A 27,695-nucleotide genomic window follows, 5' to 3' on the forward strand; every position below is an offset into this window, starting at 1 on the left:
TTGCAATAACCTTGGTTTAATAAAAGACAAGGGGAAACGGGGGGCTGGCTTCCAGCTGAAGTCATATCAAAATAATTGTTACGCCATCAACAAAGCTTTGCAAACGATACTTGCAGTATGTTGAAATACAAAATTAACACGTGATATTTTTCCTACAATTCCAATTGTGGTATGTGATGTCGAATCCATTTTAAGAAAAATTCTGAGTACCCTGTCACGCCCCGATCGGTTGCGAGAGGGATTTTTCAATGGATTTGCCGAGTCTCACCCAATACAGTAAAACCTTGGATTGCGAGCATAATTCGTTCCGGAAACGTTTGTAATCCAAAGCACTCGTATATCAGTTGTGATCACGTGACGCTCGGCAGACAAAGCGTATACACGTACTACTCGTATTGCAAGACCTCGCTCGTTAATCAAATTAATATAAAAAAAAATTGTGCTCGTCTTGCAAAACACTCGCAGACCAAGTTACTCGCAATCCCATTGTTTTACTGTATTTTTATTTTGTAGAAATGGAATTTTTCCAATTGAAGCCAAAACCAAATCGAAATATTGAGGTTTTTTGTGCAGTCATTGGCGTCCCCGGGGGGGGCTCAAGTGGCTGCCTCGTTCTCTCGAGCCACCCTAACCACCTCATAGAACTTTCTAGAAAATGTTTTTTTAGAACACTTGAAATTAACTACATTGTACAAACCCCAATAAACCAGAATAATAACACAGTAATTCAAAGACACAGGGCTCCCAGTCGATGCTCACCCAGTGGCCCCCTTTCTTGCCAAACTGCGGTTCAAACACAGACATGTAATGATGCACTTACCCATCAATATCGATTCTTCAGCAAACGATAGATTTTAAAAAAGCATGTGTAAGAACTTCATACAGGTCAACCCCCAAATATGGAAATTACATTTTATTACTCGTATGTTATGGGCTCACATTGTCATCCCTGTCACTTGTCGGAGTTACGTTAACCAGTATTAAAAATAAAATGTATCAAATCACTATTTTTTTTTTAGAATTGCCAGGAAGGCAGGAAGTAAATTGTTACGACTGATAGACAACCTCTTGTCCCAAACAAATGATATATTGACACCAAGAACTGACATCAAGGGGGTGAGTGAACAGTCCATGGCCTAACAGGGGCAACAAAAAATTGTGAACGTGTGACAATATATACATTGTGAAGTATTTACTCTTTTCAAAGCAAAAGGACTAACGGCAATTTCTTTACCGCCGCTCGCACCACCATTCCGCCTTCACTTTGAATGCCGAATCAACTCTGAACACTTTTTTCTACTTGCTTAAACAAGCATGAGTTAAAAATAGAGACCTCACCATTGGCTGCAAGCCTCTTCCCCCCTCCCTCCACCACCGCATGCCGACACTGGTAGCACCCAGACTCACCAACGCGTGGCACTGGAAATTGGCCAAGTCTCCAAGATTTGGGTTGGTCCACTATTTTGGGGACTGAGGAGGGGGCAGGGAAGGACCGACGGGACAGTTTCCAGCGCAGAGTCTGGTTGCTACCATCGACGGCCTGTGAGGGTGCGATGTGAGCATTATATAGCACCACCGTTGAGGTCTTGGTTTACTCCCATGCACATTTACTACACGTAATAAGTTTGAGCGTTAACCTGAAAAATGGTTACGTGTGGAAAATCCAGAAAAATATGGATACAACACTTAAAACTGAAGACGACACTTGCCAGGTCTGGCCGAGTGTGTCCACAACGAGGGAATTGAGGGATCGCTTGCCGGGAAAATGCATTATCCTGCTGCAATGCGCCCCTGAGTTGTGATCGCGTGTAATGCGGCCAGACAATTCTTCTAAGTGGGGATTAAAGCCTTGGAATAGTGGTGAACCAGATGCATCATTACCCTTCTCATGGACTAACATTGAAGAAGAAACAAGTGTCATCAGTCACTTTCTGACAGGGCAGACTTTTCCATCACAGGAAAGGCAGAGGATGGGGGGGGGGGCAGGGATAATTTCACAAAAACGGGAATGGGCCCTGTACCATGCTTAGAGGCTACGATACATTCGGGAAATTTTAGAATCGTCACCGGCAATGCATTTACTGTGCTGACCAACTGTGGCAACTCGGTACCAGCAACGGGCATGGAGTCTCATGGGATTTGTCTTGTCAATAAAAAACAATGTTGAAAAGTTTTTCAAGAGCAATGATTGGCCTACGTAGCAATGTCCAGTAGTCGTGTGACCATTCTGCAATGCGATGGCAGCTTACCATTTCTTGCAACAGAAATGCATCGTGGCGACCGCCACCAGTGTTGATTGCCAGCAATGACTGCCTCTAAAGTTGCCCCGGTGCATCACGGCTTCAAGGGCATGCGGAAAACAGGACAGCACTGAAAGAACGAAACGAGATAGCGTTGGGGCGCTTCTGTGCAAGACAAGAGGGGACCGCACTCACCCCCCACCACCACCCCCCCCCATCTCCTCGGCCCTGCAGCTCATTTACGATCACGGTCGCGATCCCGGTCACGGATCCGATCGCGATCGCGGTCGCGGTCCCTGTCGCGGTCCCAGCCTCCGCCGCGCCGGCTGCTGCTGATGCTGGAGCTGTAGCATCCCACGCCATTAGAGCCACCTCCTGGCAGATGATGGGGGGGGGGGGACACACGACATTGTCAACTTATAGTGATTTTGTTGCCAGATCCAGCGACATTTTAATTCCCCAAGTGATATTTTGTCAAAGCGACTAGCGGTAAATCTACATACACATTTGAACCTTATGGCGGGAACCCGTGGTCACATAAGCCCCGTTCTCTTGCATAAACACTATATTATAATGTAAACTATATATTATAATGTAAACATAATATTATAATGTAAACAAAAACTTGCTCTTTTTCACCAATGGGTTTGAAGGATGGTGGCAAGTGTTGTCTTGTTAAACTTCGCCTTTAAAACTGAAAACTACTTACCTGCAGTACCTCTATTTAAATACACGATCTAAAAAATAATTTACACCCCTCTGTCAATCGTCGTGTTTCTCTGTGGATTTGTGAACACACTTTGTAAACGGTACATAAAATAGTACGTGTTTTCAATGCGCTGTTCATATTGTAACAAGCGTTTATACCAATGTTACTCTACAGAGTAGTGGGTCGCCGCTCCTCTTATCCGCATGTGAGGACTATGGCTTAACCGCAAAAAAACCCATCTGCACAGATGCATACGACAAGAGAAGTATGATCAAACAGGAGGAATTAACGGTGCAACGCATCTCATCTGTTAAATATCTGCAGGTAATAGGATTGTCATCGATTGATCCTGGCTGCAGATATTGGTAGGTCACAAATAATAAAGCTAAGAGAGCCGTTTCACTGTATTATGCATAGCGTGATGACAAATAATGGACTTAAGTCGTGTAGGCAGTTTGAGCAGCTTTGGATAAGACTTATGATCCTGCCCATACCCGAGCATGGAGTGCATTCGCTTGTTCTGCTCTTCCGCGCATTCGTCCTCGCTACGCTTGGACGACAACAGAATGATCCGCGCCAGGTGGGTCGCGGCATTTATGTGCGCGGTGGGATGGAGTCGCCAAAAATAAATTACGATTTTGACTTCCGTTTATTCGGGTCCCGCCATAAGGTTCATTTCAAGAGCGTATTAAGCATTCTGTTGTATAAGTTTACTATGTTGTCAGTCAAGTAAAGTTACAGTCTTGCGATTGCTTGTTCGCAACACTTTTGGCAGGAGGAAACATAACATCGCCAACTGTGAATGGGTTTAAATTTGGTCTTCGTCAAAATCACAGTACAGCTAGGAAAATGGAAATAGCATGGTACACCATCCCTCTGAATTACCCCCGTTTTTCAAGGGCACGGTGTAGGTAGTGAGTGCACGCGTGCGTGTGTTTTTATGCCCTCACGGGTTTCTGGGCTCCGCTCACCGTAGCCCCTGTGCGCCGTCGAGTTCAGAAACAGCTCCACGTAGCGGTGTTCTGCAAGAAAGTAGAACCAAGAATCTTTATACTGGTAGGAACCTCCTGGTTACACCAGCTCACAGGGGATTATTGTGTCCATCGTGCAAGGACGGGCTGGGTGGGGAGGGTGGGGCTGGGTGGGGAGGGTGGGGAGGGGCTGGGTGGGGAGGGTGGGGAGGGGCTGGGTGGGGGGTGGAAGGGGTGGGGCTGGGTGGGGGGTGGAAGGGGTGGGGATGGGTGGGGAGGGGCTGGTCACCCCGTGGTGCCCTTATAAAACTCAACGTTTAACCTACTCATGCCGGCTTGTGCCCGCCCTCACAGTCAGGCATATTTGTGGAATACACCACGCCGCCGTTGACCCTGGCCATTGACCGAGCAACCCAACGTTCCTACCAGCTCCCCCCGCAGGAATGTGTTTTATGCCAGAGGAATCCGACGAACTATAAAGCGGACGGGCACAAGCGACCACATCTCACATGCGGGGGTGTCAGCGGCGGCGATGACGGCAGTGACGGGCAATGCCGATGGTGGTGGTGGATGTCAATTATGGTGATGTTGATGGCGCCAGCGGCGGTGGTAATGTACACGATGGTGTTGGTTATGGGGCAGTGGTGGTGGTGTATGATGGGAGCAGCTGTGATGCTAGTGATGTGTGTAGTCATGTGAATGTCTTTTATGGTAACAAATGATGTACACAGTGGTGATTGGAGTAGTCACGTCAATCATTGAGATGGTGATATTTTTCTTGTGAGTTGCGGTAATGTTGCTGCTGAAGATAGTGACACTGGTGATGCCGGTGGTGTTGACGACAATGACAGTGATGATGATGCAGAGCCACGTTGTTGACATCGGCGGTCTCACTCATATGCGCCTTGTCCCTTGCCATGGCGCGCACTGCGTCATCGTGCGTCGCGAAGTCGACGTCCGCCTCCCCCGTGGCGCGTCCGTTCACCTCGTACTCGATGTGAACCCTCACGGGCGCCAGTGGCAAGAAGAACTGCGCAAACGGCGACATCGCGATGGGCCGCACACATGCAACAACACCGCCACCACCGACGGTAAATTGTCAATCCTTCCACAACAACCATTGCCTGCTTCCATCATCTTTGTAATGCAAATAACAATAGTTCTCCATGGAACAATTTATATGGGTTGTGGATTGACTGTTTTCTCTCTAAAGAACCCATGACGTGTGAAACAAGGTATATCTCATGCAAATATTAAGAATAGGCTTTACCCTCTCTGGTAAAAAAAACGTGTGTTAAGATGTTCAAACACAAAAGAGATACCTTTTGCACGTTTGTTTGCATGTTTTGCCCTAAGTACGTGTGGTTTCCATCCCTTGCAAAAGGTATCTATTTGGCGTTCGAACATCTGAACACCTGTTTCATTGCCAGAAAGGGCAAAGCCTATTGTTTATCATTTTTATACCGGCAAAAAAAGTCCCATACACGGTACATCTGGCCACGTTATATCTACAAAGAGACGTTATAGTTTTTAGGTTTGCGTGACTTTGCTGCAAGCATTCTGGTTTTGCTCCGGCCGGCTGGGTTGAGATCAGCACCTCCAGGATGTCTTCCTCGGTGCTTCGGAAGGGGATGCCGCGCATGTGCACGCAGTGGCCCGTGTTGGTCTGGAACGTGCCTGCCGAGCCGTAGCTGCTGTAGCTACGGCCGCTGAAACCTGTCGCGACGGGGGCACAAACAGTTAAAAGTAAAAAAATGTCACGTTTAATTGATTACCCCGTGGCGCCTTCGTGGCATAGATATACAAGGCCACCCAAGGCTCCGAAGGAAAACAAAAACGTGTGTAACTTTGTTTGCACCAGCCACCAAGAACAATATAAAATGTTCTAAACAATATGAATCTATTCATAATCAACGTTTTTGGGTTTAGATCGCGTTATTTATAAATGTGTCGTAACCCTCCACCACCCGACACGGCCAATCAGTAAAAAAGTGTCACGTTGACAAAAGACAAATAGTTCACTGCTTTAGCCCACCGGTGCAGTGAACTATTTGTCTTTTGTCAACGTGACACTTTTTTACTGATTGGCCGTGTCGGGTGGTGGAGGGTTACGACACATTTATAAATAACACGATCTAAACTCAAAAACGTTGATTATGAATAATATTGGTCGCACAGCCTAAATGTTAACATGAATTTAACAATGTATTTCCTGCCCTCCCCCCCCCACCATGGTTTGAATTGTCAAGATTCAGATTCATGGTTTGATTTAATAATCCATTCTTATTTGTGTGGTTTGATCCGTCTCGTTGGTTCCACTCGGCAGAATATTATTCTCTGACCTGGAATGGGCCCTTTGAGATGAGGCTCTTTTAACAATATAAAGGGAGAAATATTATTTGTGTCTTTCGGTAATGTCACGTAGATAGGTTCAAAGAAAATAACAAAATAAAAAAAACTACGACGTTTCGATCGCAACACAAGTGGTCGTCATCAGGAAAAAATAAAAAATGAAATTTTCCTGATGACGATCGCTTGTGTTGCGATCGAAACGTCGTAGTTATTTTATTTTCTTTGAACATATCTACGTGACTTTACCGAAAGACTCAAAGAATATGAATGCCTGCAGTCACGAAAGCTTTAAGTTAAGATATAAAGGGAGATAATATAATTAATGTAAAGTGCCATAATTAAACCATAAAATCATAAACAGGAATATGGGAATTAACACAATGAAAATTGGCATACAATTTGTATAACTGCATTATTTATGAAGGATTCCTACACAGATAATTTGATGCTTACATATATATTTAAGGGTAATGAATTGCTTTTAATCGATTAAATTGACGAATGAGGTCATATCTGGCATTGAAAGCAATGTTGAAAATAACAAATACGCGATCAAGTTTTGACACCAGAGTTTGAAGAACTACAATGACATTAATGCATATACTTGGCAGTGTTCCGACAACACGGTGGAAAGTGAAAGATGACAATAATGAGACTGATATTGGCATATGCGCTGTAAAAACAAGGGAGATGTTGCAAACCACAGTAATGAGGATGACAAGATGCACTTTAGGATTACTTAGAAAAATGACAAATTAAGGAACGAGGAAGAAGTGAAGAGTGGTGGTACCCATCTCCAGAAAGGCTCAAAGAAAGCTGACTTAAGATGGCTTCGGACGTGTGGTGAGAGTAATATAACATCGCAGGGAGAAAAACGGTGAACACAGAATCGGAGCGTGGAGAACGAAAGGCAGGCCTAGCAGGTGCAAGCGGTCAACCAGGACGCGGTGACCTGTTGGGAGAGGCTGTGGAGATGGCTCAAGATAGGAATGAGTGCCGAGGACCAGGGCAGGCAGGCAGGCAGCTACCCAAACATCATTGGGGGGAATATGCAGCCCCCCCCCCACACACGTTGCTGCCCATTGTCCCAAACAACACACAGCCAACAACGGCGACGGAGAACAACGGCGACAGAGCTCACCGGCGACCGGTCGCAAACGATCGTAGTTTCGGTCCGGCCCGTATCCCCCACTGTTGCCTCCGCTGTAGCCTCCGGCGTAGTTGCCCCCGTGGACCCCGCTGCTCCCATAGGAGCCCCTCGGGCTCACGCTGGGACGGTCGTAGGGCCCACGCCTCAGAGCGTGCCGGCGCGCAAGCTCGTAGACGCCCCGGAAATCCCCTCGGCTACAGCGGAACACCTCCACGTACCTGAAAAGAGTTTGCATATTTTTGGTTCAAACACATCAGCGAACGGATTTACTTGCAAATAACTCCGTTGGGTAAAGTCACGTGGCAATGCCGCCCCGCCCCGCCCCCCGCAACCCAACTGGCACATTAATGCTCACTTGCGGGCCAGTACAGGTGTTCATGTTACGCCGCACGGAGACAGATGGGGGGCTGCCCTTAGGCAGGCCACAGCAGGACATTGGAATGCTCAGATGTGATATAAAGTTTCCAAAGCATTTAAGTATCCTATAAATGCAAATCCTTATACTAAACAAAATAACTGGGCGATTTCCCGCAGCTACAAGAAACCACCAAGATCTCTTCGAGCAGAGGTTAACCTACCATCCGAGAGTCGTGTTCATCACGTAATAGTCAAACCGTTGTATTAAACTGATATTTTCAATTCTCAGAGATTGAATTTAACCAAATCAAGTGCAACATCAAATAAAACATGTTTTTTTGGTTGCAAAAGTCCTTTTTGCTCTGGATTGTCCACAAGTTGAGCAATCCTTTGATAAATTTAGGCAGTTTTCAATAATAGTAACACAACTTTCAACTACAGATTCTAATTCCCACACCCGCCCTGAACCACCCCCCCCAATCACGGACAAATGGAGCTAAAGTATAAACGCTTTGAACCTAGGTTGGAAAGCGAATATAAAAAAAAATTTGTACGTTGGTTATCAACTTTATCGAGGACACCACCACACACGTGCACAAATGAACAAGCCAACGACGACAAACTGAATGATTGACCAGCCCGTACCGGTGGCCCATCTTCTCCTTGTGCTTTCCGAGCGCGATGTCGGCCAGGCTCTGCGACACGAACTGCACAAAGGCCTCGCCCGTGCTGCGGCCCTGGTGGTCGAGGGGGATGACGATGCCGTCCGGCGAGATGTCGTACGGCGAGATGTTGTACACAGCGGAGGATCCTTCAGAGGCTGCACGCGGACGCGAGGTCGCATGTCAAGAGTTTCTTAGCAACCTCCTACAACTGTCGCACCTCGGATTAGTGCGGTTGGTTAAGTTTCGGTGCGAAGGAAGTTCAACATACATACGTACATATATTGTGTTGAAAAGTGTTGCTTTAGTAGGTATTGTGTCAGAACATATTTTGCGAGGAATGCATCTTAGCTTATTTAATGGGACACAATGGGTAAATACATTTCGATATACGACTTTCCAATTAAGATTCCACTTTTCAAGAATGCAACCCAAACGTACATCAAAGTACGCCCGTACTGCCATTACGTGGCAACTCTAGCACCGACTGGTGGTGCCAGGTGACTACGGCCAGAATTCCTCACCGGAGAAGAACTTGACGATGTCCTCTCGCGTGCACCCGAAGGGGAGTCCGCGCAGCCGCACGCAGCCCTCGAGCGACGTGTCAGGCTGGCTCGGCCCGTTGTGAGCCAGGGCCCACTCCAGCTCGCTCTTCTTCGACTTGAACACTGCACGCAGCGGCGTATGGGAGGCCGGTGTCCACACAGGCCACGTAAACAACTTTCCCCTTCCCCATCATCACACGGTCCATGGGAAGATAGCCCGTAGATCAGAGGTTGCAAACGGGTTTTGATTCCTTACCCGTACCCGGCCGCACCAGGGTCGCAAACGGGTACCCGTATCCGTACCCGGCCGGGTACAGGTAGCCGGGTATCGGGTCGGGTACGGGTATCGGGTACCCGGTTGCGACCTCTGCCGTAGATGTCCACTGCACATTTCCTTGTTTCCACTTTGCTCTGTCTTGTGCCAATATGCTCAAAAGTAGTGCCACATCTTTCTGGCACTTATCTCTTACTAGCTTTCCTACCCGGCTTCGCCCAGGACTTAGATTCACTACGCCCGGCCGCCTTTGTTTCCCCAGTGGCGATGTTCACACACCACACCAGTTACTCGTTTGAGGCCGAGTCGACCTAGCGGAGGCCCTGGACCGGTTCAAATAATCGTCACCGGTGGTGGCCGTGAACGGGAATCGAACTCGGGTCGCCGGGTGCGTAGCGCAGCGCGCTAACCACGACACTACAATGCGTGACGCTTCCACATGCGCGGGTCACATGACAGATTTGACGTCACAGCTCACTTGCCGTGCAAAAAATATATGCACTATTGAGTCTGAAAAGTACCCACATGGCAAATTTCAAGTTTGTTGCATGTCAGGAAGTACGCTAAACATTTTGAACAGACACATATAATCACAACTTTGCCTTATATCGTCACGACATTCTCTGTTCGAGCTTCCTCTTTCCGGTTCTTTCCATTTTCCCCCAAACAAAAAAAACTCTAAGCCCAGATAATTTATGAGGTCACCGTTCGACTCTTATTGTTTTTTTACGCACCCTCGATGTAGCGGTGGCCCATGTGCTTGCGATTCAGCTCGAGAGCACGCAGCATGTCGTCCTCTGTCTCCAGCTGAACGTACGCCTCCCCGCTCGCCCGTCCGTCCCGCGTGTTGATAAACTCCACGCCCGCCTTCCCGTTCATAAGCATGCAGCCTGGACGTGACAATACATGCGTGTTCAATTATGCTAGTTTGAAGAAAACATTTCTTTAGAAGTGATTTTTGTGTTTAGCTTGTTGTCCTTCACCCCGCACGTCCGATTAGCACGGTTGGCTACGTACGATGCAAAAGTAGTTCAACATACATACAATTTCTGCTTCAATTTACATTGGTTGTTTTAATGATCATTTAGTTATGGACGAACTGTGAGAAATGGTCTTGGGAAAACAAGATGTCTTGAGTCATTTTGTCACTTATCAAGGGAAATGCGTGTACAGCTGAAGTTAAATCCAAACCTGGCGTCAATTATAATTACACTTACAGCAGCATTGTTCGCTTAAATTACAATTACATTTTGATTGCAATTAATGACACATTACAGTTACAATTGTAATTGACCCTCGGTCTTATTAACACGTTGTCCACGTTACTCTGTAAAATAAAACTTGACGTAAAGCTACTCCTCATGGGTCTGCCTTGTGCCTGGGTGCTCGTGTGAGTGGTAGTGCCATAACAGCCACCATGGCCGCACCAGAGAAGAAATCCAGGAGTTCTTCGGCAGTGCAGGTCCACGGGAGGCCACGCACGCGGACCACGAATCCTTCGGGGTCGTCCCAGTGTGCGTCCCGAGGATCTCGGCGGTCTCGTGAATCCTTCCTCTCTCTCGAGTCTCGCCTGTCCCGCAAGTCTCTCCTCTCACGCGAGTCTCTCCTGTCCCGCAAGTCTCTCCTCTCACGCGAGTCTCTTCTGTCGCGACCATCTCGCGAATCTCGCGAATCGCGCGAATCACGCGACATGACGGCGCTTTTGTCTTCCGCTGCCGGCGACGATGCTGGTGCTGCGGTCGCTGGCTGCCCACTGTGTGTCGTTACTCCAAGACTCTCCCCCCTGCGGGTTGCAGCACGGGGCAGGCAAGCTTTTTTGCCGACGCGACCTTTGAGCATGAATCTCCATTCACCCAGCGTCCACCCAGCCGCAACCCCAGCCCCTTCCGAACCACCCAGGTCGCACCCATCCGGCCCCACTGCAGCCCTCCCCAGCCACCGCCAAATCCAGCCATGCCCTTTGAGGGAAGCTGCACTCCAAATGCTCTCCAGCCACGTTCACCCAACCCAAGCCATTCCCGACCACCCCCATTCCAATACATACCTTTCTCAACCACCGCCAATGCTCTCCAGCCAGCTCCTCCCAACCTTTCACCAGCATCTCCACTCCAACCCAACCCTTTCCCCAGTGACATCACGCTCTCCGGCAACCTCCACCAAACCACCTTCATGCCGATGTCGTCCAACCACCTCCACTCAAACCCCGACCCTCCGCCCAACCCAGACCTCCACCAGTGGTGCAGCTATTGAGTGTGCAGGCTGTGCAACATTACCATGGCCCACGTGCCAGAGGGGCAAGAGAGCCAAGCTATTAAGGGGGCAGAAATTGAAGAGGGGGTCCCATTTCATTCTTTGCACAGGGCCCATGCCCACCGCATGACGCCACTGACCCCTTCCCAACCACCTTCACCTCAACCACACCCCTTGGCCCACCCACATTCCCTCCCCAACCAGCTCCATCTGCCTCCACTCCCCATCTCCAAACCTTTCCAAGCACCTTCACTCCAACGCTCTGCAGCCATCTCCACCAAACCCCTCCATGCCATCTCGACTCCAGCCCCCAGCCCCGCCCAGCCACTTCCACAATCCACCCCATCCCACTCATCTCCATTGCAGGCCAGCCCACCCACTTGCCAATCCCAGCCCATCCAATGTGATTCCCTCGCCACCACCGTCGCCCTCCCACACCACCCCAACCGGCCCCACCCCCTCGCGCACCAACCCCTCTCCGGCGTTTAGACATCACAGGGCCCCCCCACCGTTTCCCCCCCCACCACCATCATCATCCCTCCCACCTCACCACTTCCCTTCCTCTAAAACTTAAAAACACACGCGCACACACAGACAAAAACACAAACAGCAGCGTAAACATTAAAAACACGTGCAATACGATGCGCAAATAAGAGCAGCAAAAAAGAAAAGTCCACGTCGAGCCGAATGGTCGGTATGATGTGGTCAAGGACACACGAAGCTTCCTTAGGCATGTCCCGGCACATCGATTACAATCGATTATCGCGCTAACGATTCGTGAATATGATTAGATTATTTAACACGCAGTAGACATTCGCGACCAATATCCATAATACAAGTTTTTTTGGGTTAGATAGCGTCAATGTGTCGTTGAACCCGCCACCACCCGACAGCCAATTATTAAGGTTTGTCACGTAAAGAGAACATGAAAATTCGTTTCAAGTAGACAGGACATTTCGATTTAAAGCTTTCGTGACTGCAAGGATTCATCTTCTTGGTTCTTTCGATAAAATCATGTAGAAGGGAAATAATAAAATAATAAAAATAAAACATAATAAAATACAATTCTCACGACGTTTCGGCCACAACGCAAGCAGCCGTCCTCAGGTGAACAGGACGGCTGCTTGCGTTGTGGCCGAAACGTCGTGAGAATTGTATTTTATGTTATATTTTTATTATTTTATTATTTCCCTTCTACGTGACTTTACCGAAAGAACCAAGAAGACAAGACATGGTATAATTTATATGCATTCATTAACCCCTCTCCCTCCCCACGTAAGGGACTCACAAGTGACGATATATAGATCCATCCCTCTATTTAAGAACGAAGCAGGAGGATGTATTCACAAATCTGACTGTCGCCTGATGAAGCCGGTTGTAATTACTGGCGAAACGTCGTACTCGGAATGTAAATGTTGTGGATTTAGTCTCCAACACACTGGTGTTGTGCTGTACTAGTAACGAATTGGCATATTTTGCTGACGCGATTAACCTTATTCTTAGATTTTTTCGGTAAAGTCACGTAGGTAAAAAAATTAATAAAAGTAAAACAAAAATCACGACGTTTCGGAGGCAACACAAGCTTCCGTCTTCAGGCGGAACCGTCACAGCACGCTTGCTGTATCAAGTAAATGAGACATTCCAAGAGATACTACCCCGTATATATACTTGTTGAGGGGGGGGGGATGAACCAGGACAGACCCCCTTTTTATTATTACTTAATTGGCTGTGTCGGGTGGTGGCAGGTTTAACGACACATTTCGATTTACGCGATCAAATCCAAAAACCAATCCCTGTATTATGGATGACCAGGTTCGTCCGTGCATATATACGTTCCCGTCAATCCACTGCTGGATGAGGATCTTCGCACGCCGTGCAGATTATTTATCCATACTTCCCCACGCAGGCAAAGTGCGGGTTTGGGAGGCACACAAACACGACGATTGATTATCCTGCTGCGCTGTCCTCTGCTGACACACAGCGGATTTATCCGAGCACCGCCCAGTCAACATTTTGTCATAAGCGCAGCCCCCTTACAGGAAACCTGCCAAAATTATATTGTTTAACCGAGCTTGATAAGGCTTTGCCTTCGATTACAACAGCGTTCCGAGTATTCCCAATGAATGCTGTCCCACAGCGGACCTATGCGGCCAGTTTTAGTCGACAACGCATAATTTAAAGCCATTTTGTCACATGCGCAGACCTTACACGAATCCGGAGACCACCAAAATTAACTGAGCGTACGGTGCAAAGTTTTACTTCGATTAAAAAAAGCGTTAAATTATTCCCAACGAATTCGGAATCTCGTTCAAGCAGCGAATGGTCAATAAAGGCGAGGGGGGGAGAAAGGCTTCAAAAAACGCACGCAAACGTGTAGGCCGCGAGGCGAATTCAACTCAAACCCCCCCCCGGAGGCAAAGCGAATGAAAGTACGATCTCACCCAAGCCGGCCCTGCTCCGTCACTACTCTCGTTGTTCAAGAGAAATGAAAGCAACAGCGACAGTGTTTCTCCTTTTCGTGCTTTTTGTTTAAAGTTTGTGGGACGGGACACGATAATTGAAGGCCGCCATCTTACCTCGCTCCACCGGAAGCGACTAAGTCGGAGGGGGGAGGGGCCGCCCTTCCCCCTCAGTCACTTCCGGTGGAGGGGGGCGGGGCCGCCTTCCCCCTCAGTCACTTCCGGTGGAGGGGGGGAGGGGTCGGGGGGCGCGAGGCTCCTCCCCCTCTGCGCTCCCCCCCGCCCCTACCGGTGGGTTTCTTAGGTTTCCCGGCACACGTGGGTGGAGGGTAAAGGACATAGCAGAGACGTGGTAAAGTCACGGAGGTAGATACAGTTTGTAGATTATGTAGTCTGATTCATCCACAACAACACCCACGGTCAAGCCAATGCTGGATGATGTACTTATTAAAATTATACTTTTTATATAGAACGATTGAGAACCAAAGGGGGTGCATGGCTGCAGTAAAATGATAAGAGCCACACTACATTATAGATTTGAAGCTTTCGTGACTGCAAGGATTAATACAAGTTCAATACACTTAGGTTCTTTCGGTAAAGTCACGTAGGTAAAAATAATAATAAAAAATAAAATAATAAAAATAACAAAATAAAAAATAAAATAAATAGAAGTAATAATAAAATAATAATAAATGAAAATAACTACACTGCACTTCGAACAAAGCCCGACGTTTCGTGCCCATGGGTCTCTCTAAGAGGGCTGAATATTTAACAGGAGGCGGGGAAAGCCTCACCAAGTTCATCCAATCAGCGCGCGGGGGCTGCACTTCCTCTAGCCAATCAGCGCTTTCGTGGGCGTGGCCTGCGTGGCCCGCGTGCTATATAAGGCCTCACAGACGATCGCTGGGCATTCGGCGACCACAAGACCGGCGTTTAGAGTTGTCGCTCCTCTCATCTCGGCTTCGTTTCATTCACATAATTCGTTTTTAAACGAAAGGTAGTCGACAATCGCTTTATTCGGTGAAATCTACCAACTCAGTAGTGTTATATACCATGGCCACGCCGCCGAAAAGAATGTGCATCAGCCCCTCGCTGAATGACAGCTTTGAAAAGCGGGTTAAGCGCGTGTCTATTGAAGGCAACATCGGTGAGTTTATTTTACGCATCTTCATCATCGTTTAGCCATGGTCAATCCACTGCTGGATTAAGGCCTTTCACAGCCGTTCTTACATCTCCCCCGATGTGTGTGTACAACAGCAATCGACCGCAACGCCAGCGGATTTGCTGGATGTGTTGCCTGACGCGTTCCATTAATTCGGCTGATTAAATGATCAATAAGAATTACATTTCCATCTTTACTATTGTAATTAATTGTTCACGCAGCCGGTTAAAAATGTACGTTTCAAATGTACCGCATATTGTTAACCACTGCCTTGTAATGATTACACTCGGCCGACCATCGGAGGTCAGGGTTCGTTTTTATTTTTTAAATGTAATAATTGTTATTCTGACAGGGAGGGAAGCTATGTCGTGTGACTGATATGATCCAATTAAAGCGTCTAATGTTTGTCTATATTTAATATTTGTTATTTTTTTTAGTTATAAAAGCGAAAGTCACCGGGTGAGGCGGCACGTGACGTTGAGTTTTGGCGCCAAACACGAATTTCCCAACAACAACAAAATCGATTTTAAAATAGATTTAATTCAAAATTAAACTCATTTAAACAAAGGCACCGTTGTGTATTCCTTGTGTTTATAATCCCCTATTGGTAGTTAATAAACAGGGTTATACTGTATATAGTATCAACGCTATGTGTTGTATTGCAACCGAAATGGTTTTGAAGCTGAAATTGGCGGTAGTGATGGATGGGGATGTGAGATTACTTCATAATATAAACGATCTAAAACAAATTAAACATGGTTATTGTTCGTGTAGCATATTAGTACGATAATATACCAGTGTGTTTATAATGTATCTAAGTTCGATACCCGCTGTGGTTAATTCAGTATCGGGAGCAATCGGTTTAAACCAAAGAGATGGAGGTGGTGGTGAATCGATTCCCGGGGGGGGAACAATTAAATATTTACTCGATTAAAAAATATTGCAATAATCATCGTATCCACCTAATCTGGAACTCCATTCGTAGAAATGTACGGGTGAGTGTTGTTAAATCTATGACGACTCTGTTCTTATAACAACGACGCCGTCGCATGGGGCGCGGGGATATGCACAGTACTTCCACTATTTTAGTTATCGATCTATTAAATAAACCATCGGAGTAAGACGCATTAAACATCGCGCATTCGTCGAACGAAACGCTATAGCTCGATACCGTCTATCACAACACTCCGGCCAGAGAGTGGGGGGGGGGGGAGACGGATGATGGTTAACGACGCGCAATTTCGATTTGTGTGTAGGTCGTTTAAACATCGCCCTGTAAGTTTTGAACGTGGAGTGGCGGCGGTGTATGCTTCGCTTAATCGCTCGAGGTGGTGGTGGTTGTCACTTCATTGTCATTGTCATTGATTGCCTTCGGCAGCGAGACATTTGCCCGCGTCTTTTTGCCTTTGGCGCGCTTTGCTCGGCGTGGCGGTGGCGCGATTTTCAACCCGAATTGCATAACAATAACAATGCCCTTTTTATGATGAAAAAGCAAAACAAAAATAGGGTTTTACCCTTTTCTGTCAATACAACAGGAGGTGTTTAAGATGTTAAAACGGTAAATCGATAAAAACATTTTAAGGAATGAAGTCTGCAATTACCCGCACGCACTTGTGTCTTTGGAACTGATTGATCTGCACCAAAGACAGCGGCGTCTTCATGGCCCAGTCACTGTCTGATATTGACGAAAAGCTGCTCACCACAAATGCGTTACATTTCGATTTAAAGCTTTCGTGACTGCAGGGATTCATCTTCTTGGTTCTTTCGGCTAAAGTCACGTAGAAGGGAAGTAATAAAATAATAAAAATTAAACATAAATTAATTAAGTCTCCCCGACAGACCTGGTCTTCACCTGAGGACGGCTGCTTGCGTTGTGGCCGAAACGTCGTGAGAATTATTTTATTATGTTTTATTATTTCCCTTTACGTGACTTTACCGAAAGAACCAAGAACACAAATGCGTTGATAGTGGCATTGTCTTGGTACTGTCCGCCTTTTGGCGTTCTCTCTGGTCTGACACTGGTGAGACGAAGCCGCTGTCGAGGTGTAGACCAATCAGTTTCAAAGACAACGCATGTTTTATCAGAGCATGTGTTTTTTTTGCATATTCAGAGAAAGTGTACGTGTGGTTAATGCAGACTGAATCCCTTGCGAAAGGTTTCTATTTGGTGTTTGAACATCTTAACACCTGCTTTATTGCCAAAAAAGGGTAAAACCTAATTTTAAAAATATATACTTTGATACTGGCATCAAGGTCCAATTCCTTTTTTGGCAATCAATTGCCTAGACCAATTGAATATCCAAACAATGAATTCAACGCACATTAACAATATTATAAGACAAGACTACGTTTCCTTCATATGTCTATCTCTCTCCACATAGATAAGCGGGCAAGTGTCTCATTCAATGTGTGTCTACATGGGAAATAAAAAGTTATTTACACTTCCCAATCAATCACAAGGACTTCTGGAAGTAAAATCTATTTTTGTTGTTGCAACATTGGGTTCTGTGGAATATGACTCTTCGGTCTGTTGTGACACTGCTGCTTGTACATGAAGGAGATGTTGCTTGTTTTGTTAATTAGTAAAGGGTGGTTATAGAGGACTGCTCATTTGATGATCAATCAATCTCTAGGATAGTGTCTAGTACTGGTAGGAACCTCCTGGTTACACCAGCCCACAGGGGATTATTGTGTCCGTCGTGCAGGGAGGGGCTGGTCACCTCGTGGTGCCCTTATAAAACTCAACGTTTAACCTACTCATGCCGGCTTGTGCCCGCCCTCACAGTCGGGCATATTTGTGGAATACAACACGCCGCCGTTGACCCTGGCCATTGACCGAGCAGCCCAACGTTCCTACCAGCTCCCTCCGCAGGAATGTGTTTTATTTAATGAACCGGTCCCAAGTACAGCAGGCCAATGCATACTTCATGATCGGTCCTCGTGCAAAGGACAGTCCCCGTTTAATAACCGTCCTAGAGACCGTTCTTGCACAATAAGAAAATAATGTATCCAAAATAGTTTTTTGAGTTGTCGCCTGATGGAGGCTGGTTGTAATTACCAGCGAAACGTCGTACTTGAATTGTAAATGTTGTGGGCTTACTCTCCAACGCACCGGTGTGCTGAACTAGTAACGAATTGGCATGTTTTGTTTTACGTGACAAACTTTTACTTCTTGGCTGTGTCGGGTGGTGGCGGGTTTAACGATGCATTTGTATTTATGCGATGTAACCCAAAAACCTCTTGTGGATAATATTGGTCGTGAAAGCCTTGGTGTTAAACTAATAATAACGTAATGAGACGAGTCCTAAAAGACGGCGTCTTAACTGGCATTAATTATGCTCGGAGTTTATGATAGAAAAATACATCGTGATAAATAATTATGTAGAGACCCATAGACTTACAGAGCAATACTGAACTATCCTCAGATTTGTATAGAGACCCACGAACTTGAATTGTCCAAAACATACAAAGACATCCATCTGGGAGCGACAGATGAGATGGGTTTATGTGTAAGAGCTAGATGGATTGTTACATCGCTAGACTTTGAAGGATGGTCCAGCAGTGGATAGATCCTGGCTTATGTTGATGAACGCTAACGGCCTCCACTCCCTGTCGTGTGCACCAGCGGCAGGGAAGTCTACATTCGTGCGGATCCTGCAGAAGGCGCAGGAGGCATGGGAGGTGGTGCCCGAGCCAATCGCGCGCTGGTGCAACGTGCAGACGGACCACGATGACTCTGAGGTTTGCGCAACAACAACAACCGCCATTCGCCACTAAGTGGCGGTGACTGACACCACGGAGCTTGTGCCAGGCTATGTGCACTTTGTGCTACATGCACGTACGCACACGCACGTATGCATGCTTTAAAAAAAGATCCCCCGTATAGCCTGAACAGACTGTTGGGGCAAGTGCTGTTAGCGGGCACCTATCAAGGCCGGCACGGCACGCGAGGGGCCAGCACCACGCCGGGCCGGCTTTATCTCCCCAGCGGTGATGTTTACACACCGCACCAGGTACTCATTTAAGACTGAGTCGACCTAGGGGAGGTTCAGGACCGGTACAGATAATCGTCAATGGTATTTTCCGTGAGCGGGAATCTAGCTTGGGTCGCCAGGTTCATAGCGCAGCGTGCTAACCGCGACGCCACCGCTCCCCACTACTCGCTCGTGTGCATATACACGAGCAAGAGCCCAATCTTACCGAAGGGCCACACGTTTGACCGTCCTGTCGTTGCGTGTGCGCTCGTCTTTCCGCTCGCAGGAGCTGTCGTCCTCGCAAAAGAGCGGGGGCAACCTGCTGCAGATGATGTACGACAAGCCAAGCCGCTGGGCCTACACCTTCCAGACGTACGCCTGCCTCAGCCGTATCCGTGCCCAGCTGCGCGTGCCGCCCGCCAAGCTCGACCAGGCGGACGCGCCCGTGCAGTTCTTTGAACGCTCCGTGTACAGCGACAGGTAAGCTTACAACCACTTTTCCTGGTTCTTTCGGTAAAGTCACGTAGAATGGAAATAATAACAATGAAACATTTCTTTAATATTTTTTTTATTTCCATTCTACGTGACTTTACCTAAAGAACCAAGAAGATGAATCCCTGCAGTCACGAAAGCTTTAAATCGAAACTTACAACCACTGTCGACTATATATTTATTTATTTGTTTGTTTATTTATTTTTATTTGACCAGGTAAGGCCCACTGAGCTTCTATAGCTTTTTTCAGAAGCGGCCTGGCGATTGCAAAATGATAGCTCAACGAAGTGGCTCGTCACGTCGAAATGTAAAGCAGCCAAATACTCTGAACGCGTGTTGGTTCTAAATGTGGAGGGGAAAAACCCGAGAACCCGGAGAAAAATCTCCACGATCACAGAGAGAGAGAACATGCAAACTCCAAACGTACAGCAGGCGTCAGGGGTCCCCTCTGGTGCTGCTTGACAGGTCTGTTCCTCCTGATAGATGCTGTATTAAAGCTAGGTTCATAGCTGCGCTATCAGTCGTGCGACCAAATTGTTCTTAAAACCTCGCAACTTGATCATCGCCTGCAACAGCTTTGTCCACATCTGGGCGAATAGTTAAGCAACGTGGATGTGGCTCTAGGTGTCTGGCCCCACCTACGCCGGGATCTCGACAACTATTCCTGGTCTGCAAATGTGCGTGCAATGAAATACCTCGCTTACAAATGGCTAATAAAATAACTTGAACATAGAGTATGTCTCTACTTTTAAGTAGTGGGTTGCACATCTGATTGCAGAGACGTCCACGTATAAGCGATTCGGTTGCATGCAACGAAGCTGTGCAACTGATCGGTCAGGTGTGCATCCACCTTTAGGTCACGTGTTTGTGAGGAAATATTGGGGGTGTAATGAGCTAATACCTCATCTCCACTGGCCACACCTGAGCAATGCCGAGCCGGCCCAATGCGGCTCGGGATGCCCCAGGTTTTTCCCCACTACAGAAACCAAGCTATGCTGCTGATGTGACACAACGAACAAGTCCAGAAAGATAAATATTGTGAGGTGGCGTGGCGATGCGTTCTCATGGTATACCGACGTGGCTGTCACTTTCGATGTTCGAGTTGTAGTGACTGACGTCATTCTCCCCTGGCTCTGCTTGGGCCCCAGCCAGATTCGTATGTCTTGGAAGCTGGCGTAGCATGGTTCGATTCCAGCTTTGCACATCAAATAGCCGGTGGAAAACTACCCGTACCGTGAGGGTCCTGCACTGACTTTGGCTCGAATTTGTCAGTGGAAAAAGGATATCGGAGACCATTATTACATTCTTTCTAGATTTGAAGCTTTCGTGACTGCAAGGATTCATACTCTTAGGTTTTTTTCGGTAAAGTCGCGTGACTTTACCGAAAAAACCTAAGAGTACTATTACATTCTTATCATTCACTGGACCTTTCGTTCTGCTCCACCCATTGCTCCAACACAATTTAAATACACCATTGGAACCTCATTTGCCAGTAAAAAATATAATTGTTTTTTTTTACCCTTCTATCTGGCAACAAAACTGACACCTTTTTTTACAAGGAGTCATGTTTGCATAGACCACAATACCTGCAGTCATAATTCAAACAAAAAACACAACTCTGATAATGTATGCACTGTCCTTGAAGTTGATTGGTCCACACCCGAAACAGCTTTCCTTAGAACCTGGTCCAACCCATGTGAGACTAGGCTCTAAGGAAAGCTGTTTCGGGTGTGGACCAATCAACTTCAAGGACAGTGTATACATTATCAGAGTTGTGGTTTTTGTTTGCATTATGACTGCAGGCATTGTGGTCTATGCAAACATGACTCCTCGTAAAAAAGGTGTCAGTTTTGTTGCCAGATAGAAGGGTAAACAAGTAAACCCGTAAAAACAGTTTTTCACTCTAAATCCTTTATATGCGTGGCGGCTAGAGTTCTCTCGTCCTCTGGCTTGAGATGGCTGCAATCTATGGGTCAGATGATTGTCTGCCAGTATTAAGCAATTGGTAATTAAATATTTAATTAGTTTTCCCTAAACAGTGTAAAAATTTTACACTGTTCACGAAAATTAATTGTCACACACAACGAGTCTGTGTGCAAAATGTCAGCTCGATTGGATCACGGGAAGTGGGTTAAAAAACGAGCGAAAGATTTGCACGGTCGTAAGCAAGCAAGCGAACTTAATATAAAGGATTTAAAAATATATTCGCCTGTGGAGGACGCGGGGATCGATCCCGCGACCTTTGGCATGGGAAGCGAGGGCGCTACTAACTGCGCTACTCCACCACGGCCTGTGGAGGGGTTACGCTCTGGGCTCTTGCACTGTGATGTTCAGCCAAAGCCATGAATGCGTTCTATTTGAATATATGTAAAATACATTTTTTTTGCCTAAAAAGTGTAAAATTTTGGGAATTTTTGTTTCACGAACATTAATTGTCTGGCACAACAAGTCTGTGTGGAAAATGTCAGCTCGATTGGATCACGGGAAGTGGGTTAAAAAACGACCGAAAGATTTGCACGGTCCTAAGCAAGCAAGCACGCGAACTTAATATAAAGGATTAAAAAAAAACAATTATCAATTTAAATACATTCAAGCGGTTCTTTGATTGCTCCTCGTCTCATCTCGCTTTATTCTTTTGTGCTTTTCTGATGGACGCGTGGTGCCCGCGATTGCTCTCGCAGGTACGTGTTCGCGTCCAACCTCTTCGAAGCGGGCTGCATCAACGAGACGGAGTGGGCCATCTACCAGGACTGGCACGGCTGGCTGCTCAGCGAGTTCGGTCCCAAGATCGAGCTCGACGCAATCATCTACCTGCGCGCGACGCCCGAGGTTAATCCATAGCGCCAGTAGTTGATGCGCGCGTCTATGTTTTTCTGTCGATGCGCTGCTGGACGAGGGGCCTGGCCGCACCCGGTTGCTGCCCGTTTGAGGTTCTTTAAACCTCAAGTCACCGCACCGGTCGGTGCAATGTTGGTGACGGTGACGGAGCATCGACGTTGGGTGTGGACAAGCACGGTGCAACGATGGGTTTCTCTGCACCGCTCTTTGTTGCTCACCATATAGACCCGCACCCTTTAGCAATCTGTGCATGGTGGTGGTGGTAGTTCGTTGAAGCACTATCCAGAATCGACTGCTTAGCTTCTGAAATTGACGAAGTTAGGCGTATTGTTCATTTTTTTGTTTCTTTGTTAATGTCCATGTTTTGAGATCCATGTCAGAGGAGGTGATGTACACATTTAGCAAAGACAGTAAAATAATGCAAAAGAGACACTTTGCTATACGGACAGGGCTACATGCAGCTAGTAAAACGTGGCTCCCTACCAAGGGTGGCACATAATTGGTTCTTTACCCTTCTATCTGGCAACAAAACTGACTCCTTTTTGCAAGGAGTCATGTTTGCATAGACCGCAATACCTGCAGTCATAATACAAACAAAAGAACATAACTCTGATAATGTGCACTGTCCTTGAAGTTGATTGGTCCACACCCGAGACAGCTTTCCTTCGAGCCTAGTCTCATATGGGTTGGACCAGATGACGCCAAAAGGCGCACAACTCAAGGACAATGCACCATCAGAGTATGAGAGCTCGGGGCAAGCATCTACACTATGGGGACCTCATTTGCCAGTAAAAATATGATAATTGGTTGTTTACCCTTCTATCTGGCAACAAAACTGACACCTTTTTGCAAGGAGTCATGTTTGCATAGACCGCAATACCTGCAGTCATAATACAAACAAAAGAACATAACTCTGATAATGTGCACTGTCCTTGAAGTTGATTGGTCCACACCCGAGACAGCTTTCCTTCGAGCCTAGTCTCATATGGGTTGGACCAGATGACGCCAAAAGGCGCACAACTCAAGGACAATGCACCATCAGAGTCTGAGAGCTCGGGGCAAGCATCTACACTATCGGGACCTCATTTGCCAGTAAAAATATGATAATTGGTTCTTTACCCTTCTATCTGGCAACAAAACTGACACCTTTTTGCAAGGAGTCATGTTTGCATAGACCGCAATACCTGCAGTCATAATACAAACAAAAGAACATAACTCTGATAATGTGCACTGTCCTTGAAGTTGATTGGTCCACACCCGAGACAGCTTTCCTTCGAGCCTAGCTCTCATACTCTGATGGTGCATTGTCCTTGAGTTGTGCGCCTTTTGGCGTCATCTGGTCCAACCCATATGAGACTAGGCTCGAAGGAAAGCTGTCTCGGGTGTGGACCAATCAACTTCAAGGACAGTGCACATTATCAGAGTTATGTTCTTTTGTTTGTATTATGACTGCAGGTATTGCGGTCTATGCAAACATGACTCCTTGCAAAAAGGTGTCAGTTTTGTTGCCAGATAGAAGGGTAAAGAACCAATTATCATATTTTTACTGGCAAATGAGGTCCCCATAGTGTAGATGCTTGCCCCGAGCTCTCATACTCTGATGGTGCATTGTCCTTGAGTTGTGCGCCTTTTGGCGTCATCTGGTCCAACCCATATGAGACTAGGCTCGAAGGAAAGCTGTCTCGGGTGTGGACCAATCAACTTCAAGGACAGTGCACATTATCAGAGTTATGTTCTTTTGTTTGTATTATGACTGCAGGTATTGCGGTCTATGGAAACATGACTCCTTGCAAAAAGGTGTCAGTTTTGTTGCCAGATAGAAGGGTAAAGAACCAATTATCATATTTTTACTGGCAAATGAGGTCCCCATAGTGAAGGGTGGCACAGTCAGGTTTTTTACAATCGGGTTTAATTGTCTTTTTATATTAAACTCAATCATCCGAGATTGGGAGAAATCCGGTTTAATTGGTTCTAATTGCGGCATCCGAGCGGAACTTCTCAACGATGGGCTTCATCCATTCCAAGCGAAGGAACTCACTGGCGCCCACGATTGTGGAGGAGAAGCTCCTCGTGTTCATCAAGACCAACCTGCCCGCCGCATTCTACGACTACCCCGTGCCCGACGGCCCCCCCGAGTACGATAGCAGCACCGACGAGGAAGCAGCCTAAGCCTTGGATCAGAGTTTCGTATTCATTAAACCAGGTTTTAATTCCCCGAAATCGGGTTTAATTGTATTAAAGAAAAAACCCGATGCCTGCCGCTGGGAAAATCGGGATTTTTCCACCCATGCTCCCTACGACTGTGCATGTGTCTGTACTGCAAGCCACGTGTTCTCTGCAGCTCTGGAGGCTGCACATTTTTTGCCAGGGTTTTGAAAAGTTCATATATTTTAAAAAACCTTTCCAACTTTGCTCACGTTTTAAGCTCTCCAAACGATTGACTCGTTTAAAGTCCTCGCCTCTCGATAGCTGTGCTTTTTAAACGTACCGCGTGCAAGTTTGACGGCGGCGCGGGCTGTTTTGCAGCGCTGCATGGAACGGCTGCACGTCCGTGGCCGTTCAGAGGAGCAGGACATCGAGCTGGAGTACCTGCAGAAGCTGCACGACAAGCACGAGAGCTGGCTGCACGACCGCGACATGCCGTGAGTGAGCACAGCGCACCGAGCGTGCGCGCGCAGACACAACGATAATAATAGTGAATTTATACTGGCAGGAACCTATATTCTTAGGTTTTTCGGTAAAGTCACGTAGGTAAAATTTTTTAATTAATATAAAATAAAAAATCACGACGTTTCGGAGGTAACACAAGTTTCCCAAACATCGTGATTTTTTATTTTTATTTTACTTAATTTGAATTCTTTTCCTACGTGACTTTACCGAAAAACCTAAGAATATGAATCCTTGCAGTCATGAAAGCTTCAAATCTGGTAGGAACCTCCTGGTTACACCAGCCCACAGGGGATTATTGTGTCCGTCGTGCAGGGAGGGGAGGGTGGGGAGGGGCTGGTCACCCCGTGGTGCCCTTATAAAACTCAACGTTTAACCTACTCACGCCGGCTTGTGCCCGCCCTCACAGTCGGGCATATTTGCGGAATACACCACGCCGCCGTTGACCCTGGCCATTGACCGAGCAACCCAACGTTCCTACCAGCTCCCTCCGCAGGAATGTGTTAAAGTTGCCCTTAAGCAATCCTTCTCAGGGCGCTGCACACACTTAATACTCTACACAGCCACACCACCCTGTCATCGTCCTACGCCAAGCTGAATAGCCGCTCGCAAACGGCGCTTAGCTGCAGTCTCTACGTATCGAAATGTAAGGTCTTTGTGCGCTACAGGGTGCGGGGAGCAGTAGTGTACCGGTTAGCGCGCTGCGCTACAATCCCAGCAACCAGAGTGCGCTTCTCGCTTGCGGCCAATGCCATTGGCGTTCTTCTAAACCAGTCATTGGGCTCCGCCCCTAAGTCGAGTCGGCCTCAAATGAGTACCTGGTGCGGTGTGTAACAAAAAACATCGCCACTGGGGAGACAAAGGCAGTCGGGCGTGGTGCTGGCCACCCACCCCTTTGGTACAATGCCGGCCTTCATAGGTGCTCGCTAACAGCACTTGCCCCTAACAGTCTGTGAATAAGTTATACGGGGGATCTTTGTGCTGCAGGGTGGACTTCGATTGCCTCAAGACGATGCCTATCCTCGTCCTCGACGTGGGAGAAGACTTCAAGACGAATCGCACCAAGCAGGAAGATCTCATTGATCAGGTTGGTCACTTTAGTGCATGCGTTGAAAATGATGGCAAACAAGTGGAGACTGACTTTTTAAAGCTATGCACATACTTTTGTTACGTTAGTATATTATCCGTTCTTTTTCCCTTAAAATCGATAGTCCCATATAAGTGTTAACACTTTTTTGTAGCAACCTGTATATTACCGTTACTAGCTGGATAAAATAACCGTTTTTTTTCTTCGGTTCTTTTTAAGTCCTTGTATTTAAACTACGAAACATCCATCGTATTCAGGAACAACACCAATAGCTATGCTGAACGGCGGCAGGCGGGGAGGGGGTTAAACTGCCGACGACTTAATCTCATGTACTGCAGTCGCATGCAAAGCGAGGCATATCGCTTTGCACGTTATTTCTACGGAGAAAGCCACACACATGTAAGGGGGTAATGCTCCAGAGGACCGCAAAGAAATTCGGTCCCTTTGTGCTGCCCTAATCTGGCCGCCTCGCAACCCAAACTTCGTAACTTGATTTCCTGAACAGTCTCTTCGGTCCACGTATTAACCAAGTTCAACCTTGCCTAGCTTCCAAAATCTTGGCGAAACTGGGCATGTTCAGGATTGTTTGTGGTCAGTCTGAATGCAAAACCACTCTTCGACTATGTCGCTAAAATAATGACGTTTTCGTAGCTTAGATCAAACTAGGCTGCCCTGTGGGTTACACTTTTTTCTTACTGCAGCGAGCAGAAACATGCTTAAAAAACACACGCAACAACGTGCACTCGAATGTCAGGGAAAACCATTTAATTTTGTACGATTGGCTTACGCGTACTAAGATTTGAGCACTGTAATCCGGCGCGTGTACAAAAACAACTAACGTAAAACAGGGTAATAGCTGTTGAATTAACTTCCAATTCCCCCCCCTTATTTTCACGTAACAGGTGAAATCTTTCCTGAACGACATCTGACCACAACGCAGCTGCTGCAAGGTTCATCTGGAAAGGCAGCTATACGGGCACACGTGTGCTGCTGCCTCTTAAGTCTTGAATTTCAATATTTAATAGTACTCAACCTGTGGGGTTTTACGATACATCATTTGTGCATGCGTTTGGCCAAATTCTTGTGGTCCATTGCAATTCAAGGTACAAAGTTGACACCTAACATGCAATGCTTTTTATTTCCCTTTTGGTCGACATGTTTGAATGAAGTGGCTGAAAGTGGGCCCCGAAAGGTGCAACCGGTTATTTTAAATGTAAAAACAAAAATCTTTTATCGTATATTTTTTATCAAATAAACTAATTATAACTTTACACAATGGAAGGCTGAGTTTTTGCTTTGTTTTAAGACAGCTTGTGATTGAATCTTGTTGGCTCCATGTAATAAAACTGACTTGTGCAATGAATTAAAGCAATCCAGTGACCTGATGTCAACTAAAATATACACAGCAAGTTAAGGTTTTAAAAAGACAAAAGCATACAATTCTAGATTTGAAGTTTTCGTGACTGCAAGGGTCCATACTCTTGGTTTTTTTGGTAAAGTCACGTA

General features: G+C 46.7%; 2 protein-coding genes across 5 annotated transcripts; one reads left to right on the forward strand and one right to left on the reverse strand.

Moving 5' to 3' along the window:
• Window positions 1-30: 30 nt before the first annotated feature.
• Window positions 31-14,094, reverse strand: LOC133354354 (heterogeneous nuclear ribonucleoprotein F-like). Of its 4 annotated transcripts, none has more exons than XM_061571132.1 (10): window positions 13,952-14,094; window positions 10,688-11,043; window positions 9,995-10,150; window positions 8,966-9,109; window positions 8,425-8,599; window positions 7,414-7,640; window positions 5,518-5,636; window positions 4,815-4,950; window positions 3,900-3,971; window positions 31-2,615 (listed from the first exon to the last, which is right to left on the reverse strand). In XM_061571132.1, the coding sequence occupies exons 2-10, from the start codon at window positions 10,950-10,952 to the stop codon at window positions 2,476-2,478; spliced, it is 1,434 nt and encodes a 477-aa protein (XP_061427116.1). In that variant the 5' UTR covers window positions 10,953-11,043; window positions 13,952-14,094; the 3' UTR covers window positions 31-2,475. The 4 variants fall into 4 exon arrangements, with proteins under 4 accessions (XP_061427116.1, XP_061427117.1, XP_061427114.1 ...); XM_061571133.1 differs by lacking the exon at window positions 13,952-14,094 and adding an exon at window positions 11,305-11,958; XM_061571130.1 differs by lacking the exon at window positions 13,952-14,094 and having other exon boundaries at window positions 10,688-11,267.
• A 774-nt stretch (window positions 14,095-14,868) lies between these two features.
• Window positions 14,869-27,695, forward strand: DCK (deoxycytidine kinase). Its single transcript, XM_061571182.1, has 7 exons — window positions 14,869-15,116; window positions 18,757-18,872; window positions 19,392-19,585; window positions 22,279-22,426; window positions 24,962-25,077; window positions 26,090-26,189; window positions 27,092-27,695. The coding sequence occupies exons 1-7, from the start codon at window positions 15,023-15,025 to the stop codon at window positions 27,116-27,118; spliced, it is 795 nt and encodes a 264-aa protein (XP_061427166.1). The 5' UTR covers window positions 14,869-15,022; the 3' UTR covers window positions 27,119-27,695.

The sequence above is a fragment of the Lethenteron reissneri genome, chromosome 47, assembly GCF_015708825.2.
Source record: "Lethenteron reissneri isolate LAM-NWPU_2019-01 chromosome 47, ASM1570882v1, whole genome shotgun sequence".
Lineage (NCBI taxonomy): Eukaryota > Metazoa > Chordata > Hyperoartia > Petromyzontiformes > Petromyzontidae > Lethenteron > Lethenteron reissneri.